The 23,496-nt window shown below is 40.4% G+C and overlaps 1 protein-coding gene across 4 annotated transcripts in view; it reads right to left on the bottom strand.

Moving 5' to 3' along the window:
• Window positions 1-20,356: 20,356 nt before the first annotated feature.
• Window positions 20,357-23,496, bottom strand: part of AHI1 (Abelson helper integration site 1) — a 91,032-nt gene continuing 87,892 nt past the window's right edge. For all 4 annotated transcript variants that reach the window (XM_015622881.3, XM_015622878.2, XM_015622876.3 and 1 more), the window contains one exon: window positions 20,357-21,521. In XM_015622881.3, the coding sequence (XP_015478367.1) occupies window positions 21,284-21,521 (238 nt within the window). In that variant the 3' untranslated portion in view covers window positions 20,357-21,283. The remainder of the gene's footprint in view (window positions 21,522-23,496) is intronic.

Raw genomic sequence — 23,496 nt, 5'->3', positions numbered from 1 at the left:
TCTGAATCTATTATAGGTTAGGGGTATCACATGCTTGCTTTATGGAGTCTCTTGTCCACCAGAACAAAAACTCACCGAGGACAGAACTCGGACAAACATCAGACTCTGCACCCAGAAAAAGAGAAAACCATCCAAACAAGAGGTTGCTGTGAGAACGTCTTCTGTGATGAGAACTGAAACTGCAAGTCACTGGTTTTCATTGAAAGCAATGCAACCAAGAGTCTGAAATCAGTCATGTCCCCCAACTGATGAGTCGTCTGAAATCCGCCACCTTCCAGATCACACAGATCCTGAGATTTCTCAGCTTCCTCATTTGTGATCTTTTTTACCTGTAAAAGGGTATTTCATGATTAAAATCAAATTAATGATAATAAGCATAAAGTCAGTATGGGGGAAAAAAAACATACACAGAAGTTGTCTGACATGTTTGGGGTTTTTTCCCCCGGAGGCATAATGTATTAATTTTTCAGTTCATGCTGCAAATGATTTAACACAAAACCTTTTATCTTAGAAGTAAGGTTGTCAGAGGTTGATTCAGATACATCATGGTTTAGAGTGGACTGGACTTAATTTCACAACCATATTTTAACCTAATTCTTCCATGCCTGCTGCAAGAGTTTCCAGCCAAGTCAATGGGAGTAATCATGTGAATAACACACGCAGGTTTTGGCCTGAAAATCTCTACCACCCTCATTTGTGGGTCAAGGTTGGTCTGCTTGGGGAAAAGCACAATGCAGTGCCAACAGTGAATGGCCTTTACATGGTCCATTTCCAAGAGATACAATGATACCACCAAACCACCAGGACTGTATGCACATAATGAAAAGTGACAATGCACTCATTTGTGAAGGATATAAGACAGCCACGGTAGTTAGGGCAACATTTGCATAATCACATTAACTTTAAGGACCTACTTTAAAATTGACCTAACAATGGCTGTCATTGTTTAAAGCCACAGCTGTCCGTGCTGATCGGACAACATGCTTGGTCAACTTGTGTTGCAGCCATCTTCTTCAGGGGGACTTAGAAAGTTTGACTGAAAAAAATCAGAGGCTCCAGGACATCCTGTGAATGTCTGGCCTCCCACCGTGGTTCAAGTTTCAGAGAATCCACAGCTTTCAGGGCTGCACAACTGCTGCATTCTCATTGGGACTGGTGTAATCTGTGACACAGCTTTATTTTTCAGAATTGTTCATCTAGGTTGTGCGAAAAAAAGACACACCGATTACTTATTGGCTGCTAAAAATATTGCAAAACATGAATAGTCTGAGCCCTGATTAGTTTAGGCTTGAGCAAGCCACTGCTTAAGATTTAAAAAAAAAATCATAACTTGGGCTCCAGACATGACACTTCAGTCAGATGCTTCTCTTACACACAGGGAAGACTGAACCATCTGCATCTTCATACACCTTGCACAATCATCCCCCACCACAAAATTGCTGATATTCAGCCAAAAATGTACCTGGTGAATGTTCTTCAGTAGAAAAATATTTACATACATTATCACCATGTTTCAGGGTAGTTAGCCATGTACATGGCTCTGATGAAAACCCAAACTCTTCTTAGGTAAGATTTTTTTTTTCTCTGATTTCAGTAATGCAGCCTTGTCCACTTTGAAAAACATGTTTATTTTTAACTATTTTCAGGATTGTCAGACAATGGAGGTGGTACTGGACTAGCTGGAGGGAACTCAGAGTTTCAGTTACAGTGTGTCTTCTTTGAATAACACTAACCACAGGTAGGAGAATGACTAGAGCACACACTCTAGAATGGAAAACAAATAAAGAGAAATGTCGAAGAAAAAAAAAAAAAAGTTATAGCAAAAACAGTTCAGCCCTTTCTGAGAATGAGGTTGAGGAAAACTCGTTTTTCCTTGCCCTGGTAGGCCTAGTTAGCATAGCATGAGTCTGTGAACTTTAACTGACTTTTTGTTTTGCATTGCATATACTGTGATTAAAAACCCATTTAGGCTCCCCACTGTCATTTAGTCCCAAACCATAATAACCAGATTAAATATTCATATATTGGTTTCAATTAAGAAACTCTCCTGGCTTTACACTGTGGATTGGGGACTCCAAATTTTAGGCAGGAGTATGATTTGTGACTCTTATTCCTATGAGGATTCATATAAACTTGACCAAGTCATGTCCTCTGCGCATTTCATTTGGCACAGGAGCGCCAGGGGCTCCCCTCTGTTTGTCAGATCCCCTCCTGGGCAGGACACACCGCCACTCTGAGGGGAAGGGGCTGCATCCACCACCCTGCTCCGGGCTGTAGGGCCAGTGCAATGTCACACCGGTGCCTTGGTCCCTCCTGCTGCTCCACACCAAGCCTGCTGCAGGGCAAGGACGAGGTTACCCAACACCAACGCAGAGGGACGCAGGGCAAGGGGGGTGTAAAGGCAAGCTGGAAGCAAAGGGAATTCCTGGCTAGGAGCCAGGTGTAAATATGTGCATGAGTGTGTGCACACACATAAATGTGACTGTGTAATTAAGATTAGTATTGTAATGAATATACAGAAAAGTGGGGAGTGAGGGGAGGGAGAATTAATTGCATGTCAAACCTCAGTTCTGACTCCCTCAACTTTGAAGTACTGCACTCCCAAGCCTTAATGATCTTTTAATTTATACTTTAAATGATAACTTTTACCTTTTGATTATTCAAAAGATGGGCAACATTTGACACCAATAGTTTACATTTAAGAAAAGTAATTGAAAAGATGCAAATGCCTTTACTGAACAGATATGCAGAATGCTCTTCTGCATTAAGCACACGTAAAGTGAGCAAGCATATTAATATAGGCAAAGCTTCACTAACCACACTTATTTATATTTTAGGCACTTAGTTCATCATGAAGATCAGCATTTATTCCTCGTATTCATATCTGATCATATTAAGGCAACTGGAATAGTTCAGTAGCATTAAAAGGGAGCTGCAACTAGAGCAAAGATAGGGATGAGGTCTCTGAAACCTCTTCAGAAACACCTCTGCTGTTTCAGCACTTCTGTACTGTTTCAGTACTTCAGAAACCTCTGTACTTTGGGACTGAAAGATAATACAGCTTCTTATCACTCAGATATAACATATATCTAATATATCATGTCATATCATATCACTAATACTTTTCCCACATGGAAGGAAGCCTCAGAGGTGAATACTGTTAAAGAAAATAAGTGATGGTTGTGCACTGCTGTCTTCTGACGGTCAAAAAAAGCCTTTGGCAGGGAAAGTGATATGATACCTTCATTTGTTCTTATTTTAGGATTCAAAGAGCTATGGTAGCCCTTTTATGTTAAGTCATTATGTAATTTCTAATATGGAAAATCAGCGTTGTGGCATTTGTACATTCCTATGGATTTGGTTATTACTGCTGAACACAGTTTTGTTGCAGTATGGTAACAAGGTATTTCATTACATAAAAAGTCTTGTGTAAGTTTCTGCAGTTCTTGATCCAAGACTGAACGATCAGGTTTCATTTTCAGTGTGTCAAGGATGACATTAGTAGCTCCAGAATTTCTGCCTAGAAAACAATCTTAATATTTCATAGGAGAGACGAAAATGTGTAAAGCACAAAGGGCTAAACTAGGGAATCCATTAGCGTGCTCAGTAGGTGGAGTATCAAACCCCTCCTCATCATCGGACATGGCCAGTACCACTTGCCTGCCAGGAACATTTCTGCATTCACACTACAAAACACATGCCTTTAGATGCTATTCCCAGCCCATCCCCACATCCAAGCCTAGTAAATGTGGGCTAAACCCAAAGCTTTGCCAAGGGAAAAGCTAACAGCAAAACAACAGAGCCTTCAGCTTAGGCCTTCTCCACTAACTGGACCCATCCAAAGTTTGTGCATCTAAAAAGCAAGAAAGAAGTTCTCTTCAGGAAATCACACTTACCTTTTAGGCTCAGTCCATTTGAGGTAAAATCTTGCTCATTTGTTCAAGCAATGAGCATTCACTCTCCTGTTACCACTATTTGCTGACAGATCAGAGTATTTCAGGTTTCAGCTCCACCATTTTACACAGACTACAGCACTTATACTGAACACACGTCTGCATTGGAGAACAACTTGAAATAACTTGAAAATTATGTCAAGTATGAGCTCACAACAGTGTAAAATCGCCTATTTACAAATAGTGCCTCTGGTTAAAAATGCAGACACTAAACATAACCTTAAACTCATCCTTTTTAAGACAAAATTAACTATTACTAATGCATCTGGATGGAAAAGGAGGAGTATGAATAGGATACCGAGTGCTTTATGGAACTCTCCCAACCAAAGAGAAACAGTGAGACATTTATCTTAATGATACCAATATTCTTCCAAACACAAGATAAAACTTCACGGTGTGGATAGAAAGTTCAGAAACCCATTCAAGCACCAAGCAAATTGTCATCAGCTATCAGGAAAAGTAACTCATTTACTACAGAGTCAGACAAGGTTTACGAGGAGAGCAATATTTTTATTAGACTGCCTGATACAGCCTCTTAGATCAATGGTTTTGCTAATGCAAAGATATTACAGACTTTGATTTTCTCTGCAGCAGAAAGCATCACCTCACGTGCACCCTTGGGCAGTCCCAGGTAGGACTGCAGGACACACGTGGGACACAGTGCTGTCCCGTGACTGCCCGTGGAAGTGGCGGTGCAAAGCGAGCACTGGCAAGACCTCCTGCACAAAGGTGAGGGTGGCACTGGCTCTGCACGTCACAAAGGCCAAACAGCACAGAGGCACAGGAGCACACTGTGTGTGTACTACAGCAGGTGAGATCCTCCATCCAGCTCTTATCCTATTTTGCCTCACACACACACCACGGGTAGTGGTACCTGCTGCTCTAGGGACAGGCAAGAACTACCTGCAAACCAGGTTAGTATTTTCTGCGGTGGTGGAGAAGAGACAAAAACCTTCTTTTGGGTACTTCGTGCCCTGACACGTGAGATGTAGTTAATCTTTCTTAATGCCAAGTGTTATTTTGTAGCCAGCTACCCATGTTACACACATAAATATACACTGTTTAAAGGCAGATTAGCATTAGAAGGTCATAGGCAGCTCAAAATAAAATTACAAAAACCCAACCCAACTACCTCCTCCAAAGTCCCCACACACTCCATTGCAATATGCATGTGGGTTAATTTCAGCTGCTGTAACTCACTGATCTCCGTTTAGCAACTTCTGGTTTTTTTCTTTTTTTTTTTTTTTTTTTGAATGGCACTTTGAAGGCGTGGGCTTGCAGAGATGTGATGTACAACAACAACCCAAGAAAACAACCTAAATTAAGCATCTGTTCATATCAGTGGAAAGAGAGGGGAAAAATCAGATGTCTTTTCCTTCTGATACCATTTTCAAAACCCACGCAAACAGTGCATAACTCTTTAACTCTCCCAGTGGATATTTTGGGGTTTTCTCCCTGCTGAAAGCCCTTTAGGGAGACTATTATTCTGGAAGTCTTATGTTCCACTCACATTTAAATATCTCAGATCTTACTACTGCTCTTTACCTGTTCATTTCTATCACAGCACCACTCAAAAATGTCGAAGAGAGTCTGACTGTAAGGCACAGCATAACACAACCCCCAGAATTTCCTACTGTGACAAGCAAAATTTGCTGCTAGGGGAATTATTTAATAACAAAATATTGGTGTAAGAATAGATCTGGCACCTTCAAAGAGTCCATGTGTTTTCTGCTGCTTGCAACAGGCAGTCAAGAAACCTTCATAGGTAGGTGGGACTACTCATTTTCATCATGCAAGGGCATATTTTGACATAAAGATACACAGTTTCTGGGAGAACTTCTTTCATAGGCACACACCAAGACATACAACCAGAGCTCCCAAGCAATCTTTTGCCTTTCTTTTGCTTATTGGAGGAGCTGCAATAGCTCCTCTATCGAGGAACTGTAGTAGTGATACGGCAGGGTGTGTACTATACAGTGGTGCCTTGTTCCTTCAGTTATGGTCAACCAGTTTGGGATTCCTTCCATGCTTTCTCTGTCTCTTCTGGGAAAAAAATAAATAAAAAAAAAAAAAAAATAAAAAGAGGGTGGGAAAGAAAAGAGGGAGGCAAAAAAGGAAAAATTTCTCAGCCTGTTTCTTTCACGTGGAGACCATGTGCAGCCTGCTTCCTGCTTTGCTGTGTTCTGTGGCAATCACTTTGATCCCTGGGGAGGTGAGATGGAAGTTGGTCTTCACCATTTAATTTTTTTATAGATAGCAAAGTCCATCCTTCCACCTGCATCCAAAGCACTGAGGCAGCTGGCAGAACAAAGCAGGAGAGAAAAATAGTTGACCAGAATCTATCTGGAATTGCCAGCATACAGGTGCAGTCTTGTTTTTCATCTCAGTTGCAGCAGCCTCCAGTGACTGTCAATCTTTTACTGAGGCTAATTAACCCTTTTTTGCCTAAAAAGGAGCAGAGAAAAGAAAACAACCAATCAAAAAAAAAAAAACAACCAAAAAACAAACAAACAAAAAAAAACCAAAAAAAAAGCTAAACCAAAAGCTATGCAAACTAGGATAAAATCATATGAGTAGAGAAATGCAAGAATCCTATCTAGTTCAGAACTGTGCTACAAGTAAAAAGTTTGTTATGCAAGTAAAAAAAACCCAGCAAATCTGCGGGGAGAAATTTGCATCTTTGGATTGCTGAGACACCCCCAAGGTTAGCATGTTACTTCTAACACCTGAACAAGGTGGTAAAGATAAACAGAGAAATCACTCAAGAAGCACCGTCAAGAGTAAAGGAGCAATTGTTAAGCAAGGAATAGTAAAACTGAACAATAAACTTGGATAAGCGCTGTAGACGGGAAGTCAGCAAATCTAAATAACTGAAACAAAAGATAAGACTTTCAGGATAGATAAGAATTCCCAAAGCTGCAGTTTGGCTGAGCTGTCCACATTAAATATTCCTTCAGATCCTCAAGGAGAAGTGGTGGCAAAGGAGCCTTATGAGGAAATTCAAGTGCAAAAGACAGGACCGTTCCCTGCAATGTGGTGCCTCGTGCTCCTTCTCTGTCTGGTTCTTCGAGTCCTAAACTACAGGCTTCCACTACTGCCCTGGGGAGATGATCCCATAATCCCAATGTTATGATTTTTCCATTTACATGTAGCACAAGTTTTGCTTCTCATTTTCATCTCATTCCCGCTATTTATACCTCCTTGCATTAAAAAGAAAATGTCCATTGTCACCATTTGAGTATTATATACGTATTTGCTTCCCTTTCACTCTCTAGCTAAGCAGCTGCCATTAAAAAGGATGTATTTAGCTCTCTGACACCCTCTGTGGAATCCACCCATCAGTGAAGGGTTCCTCCAGCCCTTCAGGACCAGGCTCACCCCAGTGGCTGCAGAGAGGGAAAGGTCCTTGTTTCTTGCTTCCATCACCTGATGCCTCAAAATGCCCCTCTCAAAACGCACTTGGCTTTTTTTTCCTTTCTTCCATCACATGCTGAGTGCATGTCTAACCTCACTAGCAGTGCAGTTTCTTGCCCTGCAGAAAGTTTATTTGGTCCAGGTTACTTTTCCCCCCAACATCAGTTTTTCCATAGCCACTTGAATTAGAGCTAATTGCCCCTCTGATTTGTCACAAATTCTGACAGCTGCCTACCCACCACTGAAAGCTGAGTGATGGCTCACTCAGAAGAAGTCAAACACTCAGGCAACATCTGGGCTTGTTTTTACCTTCACCCTTTGGTGCCTCAGCTCTCAGGGTGGGGAGTTTGTAAGGATACTCTGCAGCTGCTCTTCAGCTGTGACAAAACCCAGACTTAGCTCTGCCCAAGCCTCTGTAAATAAGGCAGTTTTGATAAACAGAGAATAATGCATCGGCCTGGGAGGAAAAGGGGGAAAACAGGGGACAAATGCTCAGTTGTGCTGGTACAGCAGGAGTCCAGCACCGGTGCCAGAGCTACTGAGCCCTTCCTGATTCACCTCAAACAAACCAGTTCAAAACACCTCACCAGCGTGGAGTTGGGGATCCTTGAGCTGCAGTCACATTCCTGGCCCTCAGTGAAATCGCCCACTCTGACCCCGAGGAGCAGCGCCAGGAAAGCGGTGCCTCCAGACCCAAGAGCTACAAGCCTGCCACGGGGCTGGAAGTGCTGGAAAGCCTGGCTGTGATGCAATCCTTTGGCAATCATCAGCTCCGCTGCAGTAACACTTGCCTGGCTGTGCCAGTTGTGCCTTCTATATCCTCGCTTTGAAGAATGCCATGTGCAGACTCAGTGAAAGGGAAAACATTTCCATTGCCAGGAGACTGCAAAAGCAAGTCCTGGATATTCTGTTGGCTGCAAAAATAGAAAACACTGCTTGGTGGTGGAGATGCCCAGTTCCTTCAGACCTCTCAGTTCCTCACATAATGTTTTCTCAAAGTCTTACCTGAATCTTCCTCGTTGCAATTCAAGCCTATTCCTTCTTTTTCAATCAGCAAGATAGCTTGATGTTTTCCTCTTTGCAGCAATGTTAATAGTATTAACAGATAATTACCCTCTAATGAAATGGAATGGCATTTAGAAATATCAGCCATTAGGAGACTTCAGCTGAAAGGGAGCTGAAGTATGACAAAACCTGCTCTCTTAAGTGTTATATTTCAGGATTTAACTGGATTCACACTGTTAAATGGAAATTCCACAGCAAATGGAATTCTAGGCTTGCAAAACAGCTTCCTCCCATTTATAAATCATATCACTTTGCATATATTTGAATGGTCAAACATCTATTTAGTCCCTGGAATTATTTGTTCTTTCATTAATGGAGACTAGATGAAAGCTGCAGATAACAGCTAATAGTGATTGAACATAAAGTAAAACCTCTTTTATTGTACAGGCTGTGCAGCCCGAGCACCATGGCAATAATCTAATGATGCCAAAACTTGGATGCCCTTCAAATGCTCCAGAACAATGGGTGCTGCCAGCATGACCTACACGAGGCACCAGTGGCTGAGGAGCCAGACTCCAAAGTTGCGCTTTGACTCTGCGGCCCTGGCAGCCCGAGGGCAGCGCCCCAGGGGCACCCTGCAAGGGCTGTGCCTGCACAGAGCTGGGCAAGGGGCCAGCGCTGCTCAGACCCAGCCTCTTGGGGCTCCTTCTGGTTTAGACCCTCCAAAGTCTCACCTCCCAGCTGCCAGAACCCAGGCAGAGGTAAAGTGGAGTCCTCGTTCAGGGTTTTCCAGAGCAGGGGAGCCCAGCAGCTCACGTGGACTCCAGCAAGGCTTGCCCAGCAGTGAAGCTCCAAAACAAACTCTGCAGAACTTCTACATTTTGAAGTTGACAGGGGCTTGGTCTGGGTAAGGGGTGTGAGATGAAAGTTGCCCCTAAAGCTACTCCAGCACTTTGTAGCCTTCTCAGGGACAAGCGTGCAGCACGCTGTGGACAATTAAATGCACTGATTGTGTGCACTCAGCTGTGCATCAGCAACTCCTTTAGAAAAAATGTCCAGCTTCCGACATTTGACACCAAAACCAAATTATTTGAATGGTTGGTGGGATTATTCATTGTATGTGCCACAAAATCCACACGTACTCTATGCAGCATGAAACTAAAACACTGATGAAGAAAATACATTTTACTAGCAAGCAAAAAGTGATTTCTCAGACTAACACCCTGGAGTAGATTTGGTGCTTTCAGAGAGTTTGTGGGAATGGGAGAGGGTAGGGAAAATAACAAAACCAAAATATGGTAACATGGTGTAGTTAATTTCCTGGCTATTGTTTCCCTCCTGCTCACCAAATGGTTGTGTTCACAGACTACCTAATTTCCTGAAGAGAATCCTTCTTAATTCTGAGTTGTGGAGAAAGAGTCCCCCACGAAGAAAAAATGTGAGCACATAACAAACAATTCACCAACTGGAATCACAAAAGAAGAGAAGTGGACAGGGAAAAGGCCAAGTTCTTCAATAGTGAGACATTTCCCTGTGGTAATAATGTACCACAGTATTATTTTCGTTAAAACATATGGCTCAGTGAACTAATGAAATGAAGGTGCAGAGGTTAGGACCCACCAGAAATACCATCCTCTACCTGCTGTCATCATATAAGTCTGCATATTTTTCAGAAGTCTGCGTGGTCACAGCTTTTATTGGTCCTGTTTCGAAGTAAAGATACTTCCACTCCTTAATCAGAGAGTGCTTACAATTGAGATAAATACTGGATTTGCAGCACGACCCCCCTAGCTATGGATAGGACATTATTATCTCACATTCTGTAAAATAATCAGGGTCTCCTCAACTACTTTTCAACACATTTCTGTTCTGTTATCAAATTGAGACACCATCATATGCACTGAGCAGGCATTCCTGTTTGTAGAGGACAGAAACTTGGGTCCTTTTCTTGCCAGCTTATCCAGCATTTATCTTTTCTCTCTGTTTGGATGGTAATTATCACTTTTGGATGCAAGAAACCTTAGGGGATAAGTAACCTCTCTTTCCTTGCCATGGAACATACTTCAAGGCTTTCAGTTTTTCTGGCCAGATTCCCATTCCAGATTTTTTGAGCTCCAGTGGAGCTTGCTCTACTATTATAGATGCCAGGAGAGTGTACTGTAATAAGTTATAGTGTCCAACTACAGCTGAGTAATCCACCTTTGCAAACAAAGGCCTTTTCCAGAGCTTTTTCCTCTCATGCCTGGTAGTGCCAGCCCCAAAAATAAAATAATCAAAATTGCCTTTCCAAGCCATAAGACTGAAAAAAAAATGATTTTACAGAAATACTTTAAAAATCCCCAAACCCTCAAAACTTAGTCCCACCATAAATACAGACTATCTTTCAACTACTGAGTCATAGGTATGTGACAGCTAAACATTTAAGATTCTGCTTGAGGACTGGACATTGTCAAGACAGTCTTACACAGATTAACTCTCAGGCTGTCCACAGGAGAAATATTGGTATCCTCAGCTAAAGACAGGGAAATTGAGGTGGAGGTTCAATTTACCCAAGGTCATGCCATAAATCACTGGAGAAGCACTACTAAAACAGAATAGCCATGGGCTCATGAGTTCTGGAGCAAGATTCAGGGTCAGGATTTTTGCTCCAGCTAGAGATTTATGACAGAGGAGATAATGAATAAAACATTTTCACTGCAATTTTCCTCTCAAAGAATGGTTGTTATGAACCAACACTGATCTAAGTGAGTCTTACAAATGCTATTTTAGAGGAAGAAAAAGGCATCTAATAATAGTACACGTAACAAAGAGAATGAAAGGAAATATATGATCATATAATTTAAATGAACCCAGAAATACATTTTTTTTTCTCCATGACACTGTTGTAAGATAAAACTAAACTTTTCCATTATAGAGAAAAAATAATAGATAAGCTTGGTAATGAAATAGCATGGGCATAGATTTTACTGAACAGAGCTGCCTTACTTCCTGCTTTCTGTAAAAACCTTGAGCATCCCCATTGTGTCTCCCAATCCTTTCCTCTTCTACACTAACAGTTCCAATCCCTTGCATATTTTTTGTAGGTTTCTGAATCTCTTGTCATGACCACTGCTGTTCCCTGAACCATATTCAACTTGTTTGCCAGCTCCAGTATGCAGTGCCCAAAATTAATGCAAAGTATTCCTGCTGAAGCTTCATCAGCATAACTTGGGAAGAAGTAATAATCTTCTGATCCTACACACTTCACCTCTGCTAATATCACTCAGGTGACCTTTTTTTCCAAACAGATATAGTGTGTTGATGATTCACTTAGTTTTCCTTTGAACCTGTCACCTTTCACATTTTTCTGCAATGAAACTGAAAAGTCACTTTACATTTTTGTCTTTGGTTCCTTCTTCCTCTAGCACAAATCTTACTGGCTCCTGTTTTACTGATTTGCACCATTACTTCCATTTTCCAACATAATTTTTAATTCTGTTCATGTCCTACAAACAGCCTGCAAACTCCTAGTGTCACGCACACATTTTATAAATACAACTACATCATCCAGCTCATTAATGGAAATAGTGAATAGAAGTGACAGAGAACTGACCTCAGGGACCTCACTTGCAATATCTCCCTGGTATGATAACTAAACTTGGATAACTCTTTTTTGAATACAGCTTTTCTTTCTTAATTAGTTATGCATCAACTCCTTGTGATAGTTGACCATATTTCTTCTCCTTTGGTAATAAAAAACATCATATAAGACTATGAAAAATCTTACTGAAATCAAAAGTCATGTCATTTATTATGCACTCTTATTCACTTAGACCAGTTTTACTGCCAAATAAGTGAGTTCATTTGAATATCCAACATCAGTATTTTTTATAGGAAGATTTTCCCCCAAAATGGTCTTTAAATAAGCACAGAATTTCTTTGTGAAAAACTGTCAAAAATGTTTTCAATATCTCCTATGACAATGTAATCCTATTCTTTTTAAAATTCATAAAATCACTGCTGGTATTTTTTAGTAAATACTGATAAAATATAGCTAATGAATTATGTCATTGAGTATTTAGATACAAGTTTCACTAATCTGATTTCAGTTGAAACTCACAAAACCAGCTGTAAATTAAACTCAGCAAAGTGGAAACAAATAATCATTTTGACATCTTTTGACAGAGCGTTTTCTTGGTTTTCAGACGGCACTAAGAACCTAGGCCACAATTTTAAATTTAACTTTCCAAAGCATTTCCAAATGCTTTTCTTCCTAGAGCAGATACTTTAGCACCTTAGGACAGAAGAAGCAAAAATGAATTCTACTCACACCTGTCTAGTCAAAAAAAGTTGTAATGATAGAGGCAAATCAGCAGCCAACCTGCCTACACAAAAAATACCAACCTTCAAAAGGGCTGAAAAACAAGGCAGTAATATCAATATTTGCACAGATTTTTCCAGGAGTGAGTTCTTTGAGCTACAGGAGGCATGAGTGCCTGAAGAAGCGAGTCACCCTGGGGATGGAGGGCAGGGCGCCCGTCAGAGAGATAAGCGATGCTTGATGCCCGGGCAGCTGGCACGCTGCCACCCATCCCATCTCTCCATTTCAGCTGGAGTTTTACACAGGAGGCAGGAGGCCAGCAGGGAACTGAGGGCAGCTGGGAGGGAGAATGGGAGCAGCACCACAAATTGCATGTCCTTCCAGGAGTCCTTAATCCCGTGTGACGTGCCACTGCTTACAAATCTGCATAGAGCCAGGCCTGTTTTCCACACTGCTGCACTGTGCAGAGAGACTGCCAGTGCCCCGCTCAAGCGCTTCTCTGCTGGTACTGCACAGGTTCAAATGGCAGCAAATTCTCTTTTCCTCTCTCTGGCTGAGTTCTTAGTCAATTTACAGGATTCAGTCTGACCCTGTGAGACGTATTCATGACAAGAAACTCCACACCTGAACTCTGCAAGTGAGGTTAACCAGCCTCCAGCTACTGTTGCAGGCACAAACACGTGTATCTTCAATTTGGAAGCTGTGCTGGTCCATTGCTGGGTCCTAAGAAAGCAAGTATCTAAATTTAGCTAATTCTAGCTCTAGGATAATATGGCAATGCTCTGGAAAAACATACCAACAGTTCAAATGAATGAGGAATAGATTTCATCAACTATACAAATTTCCAATGTTTTACCACACATTTAAAACAAAAAAAGAGGAACAAAACCACTAAAAAAAAAAAAAAAGAAAAAAGAAAAAAGAAAACATTCACAGATGTTACAGCACTGATCTTAGTGTGGGAAACTGGTGGAGTTCAAATGACTCAATGAAGCAACCTCAGCCTACAAAAAGACCAAGGCTTGACAGTGTTTGACCAATATCAGCCCCAATGTGCTGAACTAGTCATTCTTTCCTCTCCTTGCAAAATGTGTCCTTAGAACAAGCAACCTGAGCTAAATATTAGGTTTATCACCTTTGGTGGCAGGCCTTGTATGTACATTTAGGCTGGAAGATATTTGAGTAGTACAGCTTTCTTCTCCTAGTTATCAAGGCTCAGGAGAAATCTTTGTTGATAGTGATGTTGGTAATGGCTGTCAACATTACTTGTTCTATACCGTCTTCTGTTTCACTGGCATAAAAAAACAAACAGAGCTAAGCATTGTGAAAAATATTCACTCTCCTGACAAAGCAAACTGAATCAAGCTGTTGCTAGATGATAGCCCAAAACCATCAGGAAATTGCATCTTAGACCGCGTCTACACAGGTCTCTTTCTCCAACACAGAACTTGACTAACAATCAGAACCTCAGAATTATCAGACAATTTTCTTCCTTGTAAATTCAGGCTACTCAGGGATCTAACTGGAGGCAGCCAAGTCTCTAATTCTTGTCCCACAAACCTGATGTCAAAAACACTGCCTCAAGTAAGTCTCAGCAGAAGCCAGGTGCCCGGGTTCCCAAAAATGACTTGAAAACCCATACTATTGTGTTGACAAAGAAAGGGCAAAATGCCAGAGACACTGAGGCTTTTCTCTGCTTTCAGAGAAAATCTAACCCTGACTGAAAGAATAGCAAGAAAAAACAACTATAGCTACCACTTCAACCGAGTGTGAGGCAAAAGCGTCGTCTAGAGCTTCACCCTCCTTCCCAGTGCTGGCTCTGTGACTGGCACTCATCCCTGGGGAGCAGGGAGCCTGAGCCATGGCCCTGCTCAGTGCCAGCCCCTGGGGTGGGAGCCCTGGGTGCCCTTGATGACCCTAAGGGCAGCTCATCCTTCTCATCCAAACCTTTGGATACAGGCAACAAATTATGAGCTTTGGGGTCTAAACTGGGAGTCCTGATTCTGGGAAGTTTCCCATGGAAAACATCCTCCCAAGGAGAGAACAGGGCCTACAAGGTCCAGTGAAGCTGTACCCTTGGGAAGAAAGCCAGTGAAGGGTCATGTGTTGCTCCACACCTTCTGTGTGCCTGCGCACATCCACGGTGCATGACCAAGGAAAGCCACCCTGGGATGTTCATGGCTCTGTAGCTCAGTCTCAGATAACAGAGGAGACATTTTCAGTCACCCTCCATTGCAACCTGGACCTGCTCACTCCTATTCACAGCTCTGCTCGTGCCGTTGCTGAAGGAGGAGGGATGTCAGGAGCCCTTGGACACACTGCAGAGCACATTTACTGCCCCTTCTGCCCTTCCCCTGATGTCACTTTTTTATTATGACATTATACCAAACCACAATGGGGATTAACCACCCCCGTATAAGCTTATTATAGGCTTATGCAGGCTGCTAGAGCTTGGCTTTGGATGGCATTTATTTTAATGAGCCTCAGGCTGATGTCACTATTACACCCATGATTGTATATCCCCATCAAGTGCTAAAATGAATGCGGAACATAACATGAAGTTGCTTTATACAGTGTCTATACAAAGGTGTCAAAATCCTGATGACATACACTGAAAAAAAGAGTGGGTTGATGATGCAATGGCAAAATAAAAATGTTGGGGTGAAACTACAGGGAATAATTATGTGCCATAAAAAATCATCACTGCCAAGTGAATAGCACTTGGTGACGTTAACTGCTTGCGTGTACTCTGCACTGCTCACTGCAGCAATGGATATGGCAAAAGTTTAACTTGTGCAGATTATAACACACAGTGCAAGCAAGGGAGCAAACCAGTCTATTCTACTTATCAAAAATTTGGAAGGGGAGAAAGAGGATTTTCTTCAAATTATACAGTTGCACTGTGCTGAATTTGCTATGTTTAGCTGTGGATTAATGTCAGGATGTTCAACACTGAAGATAATCCCAAGAAAAAGATGAAATTCAGTATTTATTTTACTTGAGAGCTGAGACAATGAACTTAGGATAAGCAGCTGAATGGAAGGACAACCTGTTCTAGTCACCTCCGTAAGAACTAGAGACATTAAAAAACTGCCTTGTGAGAAATCTTCACTAATTCTCTTTGCAACCCACAGACAATTTCATTGGAACTGTTTCACTATTATTTAACAAAACCAAGAGTCTTAAACAGGGGCAGAAAAACAAATATGGACTGACCAAGAAGAAAGTTAAACCAGCACTGAGTGTCTCAGCTCCACTTATTAACTTCATCACCAAAAGACATGGCTAGGCCTGCACTGACTCAGAAAATGTACAAAAAGAGGCTCCTCAGTCGAACATGCCCACAGAACTTCATTAACTCTCCTTCTGATCCCAGAACAGTAGGATCTAAGCCAATATATTCTGCAACCATTTCCTTCCCAGCTAGTGCAGGCAGAGGTACTGACTTTGCCACATGCACTCCAGGATGCTGGTGAATGTCAGTCTGCTGAAAAATTTCTATATAACAGAGAAATGATGATAATACTGGGCTACCTTTTTTTCTTTTTCATTTAATACCTGCATTTTATGTGACTACAGAGTTTTCAAACAGCTATATCATAACAGTCTGTTGCAAGCGTATTGGGTGTTTCAGTTTGCCAGACCTGTCATAATAAATTAATTACAGGATGTTGCAGAAGTGGCTGAGTTCCAGCAGCATCTTGCACAGTTTAATATAGACCTATTTCCCCATTTCGATGTATTTGTGGTTAGATAAATCCTCAGAAAATTTACAGCTGCTACACACTAGTTTATTATATTCCATGCCTTTGCAGGCAATATAAATGCAACAAAAATTTGAAGTCTGCCCAGAGCATAGATTTTACTGATATTGCTTTACTGGTGTGGAAACATTTTTTCCCCTAAAAGTGGCATCTGCAGTTTCTGCTGATTGTTTGCATTTGAGCATTACACAGGACCTGTAAACTTGCTTGACAGCCAAACACAGTGAAAATTTGTTTGGCTTGACAAAGTCCTCACAATCAGGTGGACCAAGTTTTATGTGAAGTGCGGAGCTGACATCTTCATCTGCAAATGCGAGAGAGAAAATGTTTTCCCAGCCTTTAAAGTCAGCATACACTTAATTGCAGCCATGATGTTGTGGCTCAAAGCCTGTTCCTTGCTGATTTTGCTGGAGTTTTGAGAATAGGGCTCCATCTACTCCAAGCAGCTTGCAAGATGGGACTCTACATAAACATCCCAGTGCTGGAAAGCAAAACCTCCTGAAAGGGAGGGCAGCAACCTGCATACAACAGATGAAAAAAAGACAAAACTCTTGTCAAAACCATTGTGAGCAGAACACAATTACACATAAGAAAGTGATCATATGACATTAAATGTTAGAAAGAGCGGCTTGATTCTTGAAGTTCCAATCTCTGCTGCAGCTGTTTTGCACCAGATGAAGTGGCTGGAGAGGACTGAATCAAGGCAGAGGTGCCTATAACAACAGACAACAACTCCAAAGTTGCATCCTGCAAACCTGTACCAGAAATCAGGGAATGAAAGCTTCATCTCTCCTAACAGCTCTGCAAGTCATAGACTACACAGAACTTTGTTGGCTGTATCTCATAGTTAGAACACCAGAGAGCTAAGAGTTACTGGAGAGACATAGAATGTTGTTCATGGGTTCTGAGAGTTCATCCAGAAAGTTTCTGTAAATGGCACAAAACAAATGTTTTAAAAAGTGAAGTGGTTAAATATCTGAATTTCTAAAGTCTAAAAAACATGACTGAAGCAACCAAAGCTCTGCTATAACACACCTACACGCTATCTTCTGTTCCTTCTTCTTAAGTTCCAATTTCTAATTGCCACATTTTTGCAAGTGTCCCCCAAGCAGCAGCTTTCTTCTCAAGTTGCTTATTTCCCTCTCTCAGACCTCCTCTTGTTTCTATTCCCTACACGCAGTTTTGTTGCTAAAGCATGTCTGCTAAACTCCAAGCAATAAACCCCCTCGAACTAACAGAGTATATTTTCACAAGCCCAGGTGTACAGCTATAAGTTAATTTGTTTGAAATATGCTCTATCGACATTGGACAGAATGCTAAGGGAAAAACCCTGGAGCACCAACCTTTACATGAATCTTCCTGGCCCCCCTCCACTAGTCAGCAAATACTTCTATCCCCTCCCAATTTCCACATCCATAAAATAGGTTGCACTGCATACATACTAATTTCATACGTGCTGGAAAAGGATCATTAAAAAAACCCATCACTCTTTGTGTTTACCAAACAAGTGTTTTTGCTCTAGCCTGTTCCCGCCTTAAACGAAGTATTTCCTATTCACCTGAGTAATTAGAGCAGAAGGATGTAGTGAATGAAGTGCCTCATTATCAAGTTTGCATCCACGGTCCCCGCAGAATGACTACCATGCCGGCTATTTTTCATAGCTGTCTGCTTTTGCTTGCAATGGGCCATTGTTAACCCTAAATGATCCTGACATTCAATTCTCCGTCAGACAATTGCGTCCAGCCGGCAGATTTAGTTCACTAGTCAACAGAGACTTTCGGTTGTCATGTTCCTCTGTGTTCTCATTAGCCCTTGTTTGACTGTGATCCATCTCCTACTGCCTTCTGAATTAAGTGATGCTACAAATACACTTATTATGTTTTATGATGTCTGTTCCTCAAATTATTTTTAAGGAAAAAACTAAATGCAATTTGATGGCTATTGGGAAGCACAGAAAAAACACGGCCACACATTTTCTTCTGCGTTGCTGATTTACACACAGTTCTTGATATCTCTGCCCTATCATAAAAACATAATAGCAACTCTATGGTGTAACCACACACACAAAACCTACAAACACCAGAACAATGAAAGACCCACAATGCTGCTATCGCCAGGCAGCTATAAATATCTAATATTCCCACTTTTTAAAACAACATTTTATCTGGTTTGTTCCAGCAATGAACTTGTGTCTCCCTCTAAGGAAGTCTCACAGAGACTTTCATAACTCTTGTATTTTAATTCACACATCGTAGCTAGGGGAGCAATCTTGCAGGACAATCACAATGCTTTATTTAATAAAGAGAAAAAATTTTCAGTAGGCAATCTGGATCCTTCTGAAATTCTTTTCTTCCACTGAAATTTAAGTCCTCTAAGTACTTAGAAAATATTCAGCAAAATGTACACGATATTCATCAGGATATTCACTGTAAAGTGATTTTAGAAAATATGTAGATTGCATCAACATAGAAACAAGACGCAATATATAAAGTTTTTAAATTAAAACCTTCTTTTTAAACCATTACACTAATCTAAAGTGTTTAAAAGTTTTATCCTTTTTTGTAAATTTAAAACCCCAACAGCAATGCCTGAAGAATAGACTCTACTAATACCGAAAAGCAGTCCTTCTAAAAATGAATGTATTAGCCGTATTTCTGAATAAAAGGTAAAAATTGTCTTTGACATTGTGCCACGCTCATAATTTGCTAAAGAGATTTTAGGGTGAAGGCTCTAATTTTAATACTGAAGGATGATGGACTTTTTAAAATTTCAGATATTTTTATTCCTTTTCTGTTCAGAAAACTAGCACCACAGTGACACTGTGCATAAAGGAAAAGAAGTCTCTAACCAACCTTGTGGTCGGGAAAAAAAATTACAGAAGCAAAACAAAAGCTATTGCAATTACAAGAAAACATTATGAAAAGTTTATTTTCAACTCCTGCATTTTCATGTTTGGCTCTTATCTGATTCCTTCTGCTTAATTGTTATTTGGAACTGTGCCTTGGAAGACACTACTGCTGCCTCTCCTCTCAATTTGGAAAGTGTGGCAAAGCAGCTCTATTCAGCTTCAGAGCAGTGAACATAATTGGAGCCCTAGTTCGCAAGCATGAAAGGAGGTGCTGTGCCTTTGATTAGAACTTCCATCTCTCTGTGGTGTTTATCTGAAGTGTTATTTCTGTCTTCAGTGTCGACAATGGCAAATTAACATTTTACAATGCTTTCCAATGAGCTCCCAGATCTTGGCTACTGCTCAGCTCTCCCTGACGTGGAGCCTGATGTCACACTCTGCCCTTGTTTTAAATGTGACCCAGGACATTTTAAGAAATGTTAAGATGTCGAGATTTTTCCCCTTTAAAAAATTTCTAAATGCCACATGTCACAGAGGATGATGAGCTGAAACACACTGCAGGGACATTAGAGGTGGGGAGTATTGACAGAATCAGGCAGCCCCAGGACTGAGATAATTTTACACCACCTCTGACTGGGGAAAGAGACATTACTAAGTTTCCAGTACACATATGCAAGCCCCATTTAGGGCAGGGCTCCATGCACACACTCCAGGCAGAGCAAAGTTAGGACTGCTGGCGAATAACAGCTACCAGTGGGGTGAAAAGAGATGACTTGCTGCTGTGCTTTACTTGAAAGAAAAAAGTTTACAGATTTTTCTGGCTTCAAAACATGTGAAAGGAAGATATTACAATATACAGCAACTAGTCTTCTGCATCTGGGTGCATTTCACACATCAGTGCCCACCATTGTTATTTTCACTTCTTTTTTTAATGGAATCAAGTGTCCTGTCTACTAAATAAGGGCTTTCTAATTTTATGTTATTTATTGCTTCAGAGGGGGAGGAGAAAGAATTTCCTAGCAGAGTAAAAATAAACTGGACATCATCAGCCAAAAAAAGTACCAATACTAACTGATAGAAAGTGTTTTGTTTAATATAAAATATAAATTATTTAACACCATAGATAATTACTGAAGTCATTAGTAAAAGTTCACAGAATAATACTCCAGTAAAAAAATAGATTAATGACGCTTACAAGTGAATAAGGACTACAAGTAAAACAAACAGCATGGCTGGACATGAAATATTTCATTCAGACAAAAGAAAGTATATTTGGCAAGACTGCTGCCAAAGCAGCCAGGAACTCTGACAAAACTGCAATGAATCTTTACTATGTGCAGTACACCTCATTTGAAAAATACAACTGCCTGGAATTTGCAACGGTAATTTATTTTGATAAGAACAAGTAGTCCTACTGAAGACATAGTTGCATAGGTAGTCACTCCACAGTTCCTTTCAGAGCTGCAAAATACAGTCCAAACAGATATCTGATGTCAGGAAAATATTTTTTGAAAGCTTGTGTTTTCGGGTAGACTTTAATGTCAACACTCCTTTGGTATTTCACCATTCTGAATACTCTTCTATTTTACTTAGTGCACACTTTAAAATGCAAATTTAATAACTTACATAGTGGTTGGGCTTGTTTTGCTCTAGATCACACTTTTTCACTTGATTCTTTGCTCCCAATGGATTGATCTACAGCCTACATAAATGCCTAAGAGACGGTTTAGTCAGATTCCAAATTAGGAAACATTGTATTTTACAGTTTCAGGTTTTTTTCCAGTCCAGTGAGGAGCTGAACCTCCACCTTCTGTTGATTTCAAGGAATCCAGGGCAAAAGTCATCCAAAACAGGTTTGCACCATTGATAAGTCACAACTGGTACCATTTTGCATATTTAAGTATTTTAATGTCTTTGTTTGTTGTTAATCCTAGAAGAGAGATCATAATTGCAGCCTTCAACGCATGTAATGAACATTGCCCCAGTATTCAGAAATAAATTATGCCTCTGCGTCATGGCACTCGGGCTCAAAGGCAATATTTGTCCTTCCATTTGTGCTTAAGTTTGAGCCTCTCACTGCCTTTTTCTTCTTCTTCCTCAATTCCACCCCACGGGATGTAGGTTCGTTTTCAACACCATTAGTTGTAACTGATGACAGAGGAGTATCGACACTCATTAAGTTGTGCTGATTTTCTCTCTCATTCCTTTGTATTCTTTTCTTCTTTTTCTTTGTACCTCTAGAGGAAGGTGGATATAAAAAGAGTAAAAGAAACACAAAGTTAGCCCAAATTTAGAGCTTTTTCCACCTACAGCTGATGTGTTCAAGCAATTGTCTGCCTGTCCTCTTGAGCACAATGCTGAAACAACTACAAAAACTACTGTTCCACAGCAGAACAAAGACAGAAAAACCATGAAGACAAAATATGAGACCACTCCACTAGTCTACTTTTTATCATAGCATTGCTTTGAAAAGAACAGCTCATGATCTTAAAAATCAGTTTGTCTTGATCAATAGACAACAGATGTAATTAAAAATTACAAATTTCCAGTCTCCTCCTCTCATAAAAGCAATTGCACTTGTTTGTTTTTTTTCACTTTCCTAAGCTCAGACACCAAAATGCTTACAATTAAGGAGAGATTCCTGGTTTATTTATGCAACAATGAGACAGGCAGTCAAAGTACATAAGATTAGTTTTTCCATTTTAATTTACCTGAATGAGGACAGAGTCAGAAATCACTTTAATGTCTATTTATGCTTACAGTGCCAAAAGGATCAGTCAAGCTCCTGTATCCCAGCTGATGCCTCTAACTGGTCTTGCACATAATGGCAGAGATTTGCAGATGTTACACCACGTCTACCATGAATTCCCACTCTTGGCAGAAAATGTAACTTTATTTAATTTTAAATACGTAACAATACTTCAACTCTAACCTTTCAAAGGAAGGTATTGCCTTGGCTCAAAATTTGCTTTGTGCCTAGCACAAAAGGGTCTTCGCTTATGACCTGAACTGTTTAATGCTGCTGAAACACATAAGCAAATGGATGAATCAAGACTGAAGAATGTAATGTGTGTGTTTTCCACAAAAATGGTGTTACAAGTTACACTGCTGATGACACTGTCCTAATTTAATCAGATTTTATAGATGAAAATGCTTACACATTAGCCTTGCTAATGAACTGATGAATATCTGCCTGTAGTTGGAACTGTTTTTTAAGCTAAATTGTATACTTATGAATATGGGGATTGCTGCAGCTCTAGTACTGGAACATCCTAAGGAAAAGGTTTGGGAGTCTAAGACTCTCTGTGCTAGGATTCCTAGAACAATTTGAGGAGTATTGCTGCATGAGGAAATTAGGGTACAAAGACATAATTATTCAGTGTTATAAGTACCAATGTACCAAACCCAGTGTTCAGCTGGGTCTTGTAAAAATTTATGGAGAGCACTACCTAGTGCAGCTCAAGAAAACCATAAAATGGGAACATACCTAAGGACATATTGGCTGTGCTGACAAGTAGCAGCTGATCATTAATATTCGAAGGGTAAGATTACTACACAATTTCCAACATAAAGCTACTCTAATTTTGAGAAGCAGTTTTCATCTTTTTATTATTTGAATATCAGATGTGATGATGTATCAAAACTTAGATTAAAATCAGTCAACATAATTTCTCTGTTTCTTCTAGAATCTGCAGAAGACACGTCAACTGCTTGGCTAAGATAAAAGTCTACTACCATCTTGTATAAAATTTGTTTTCCTATTGCAAAACTGTATTTTCCACCCAGAAGTTCTCAAAAAATAGACATTTCATAAGGAACTTGCTATTCATGTTCTTTTACAGCAGGTATTGTGGCTGTAGCTCTAATTAGCAAACCAGCAATCATTCATTTGGCTTAGTGAGTTGTGCAGGTGTTAAAGTTTCACTTCTCCATACTGGAAGTGTGTACTTGGCAAACTCTTAATTCTTAGGAATAATGCAGTAAATACATTTCATGTCATATACATCAATGTGACATGAATATTCAGTGCATTTTCATAGAAAACAGGAAAGTAACAGCATGTTTTAGGTGGAGCAACTGTAAGTACAGATTGGACTGGATCTCAAGTCATGTTGATATTGCTGTTAGATACTGAAATACAAACCTTTTCCACTTAAGACGGCAACACTTTCATGAATGTAAATTTTTAAGGATATTTCAAGACACATTGAC

This window comes from Parus major, chromosome 3, assembly GCF_001522545.3.
Source record: "Parus major isolate Abel chromosome 3, Parus_major1.1, whole genome shotgun sequence".
NCBI classification, from domain to species: Eukaryota; Metazoa; Chordata; class Aves; order Passeriformes; family Paridae; genus Parus; species Parus major.
Note: the sequence above shows the minus strand (reverse complement) of the source record. Positions and strands in the feature narration are given on the sequence as shown.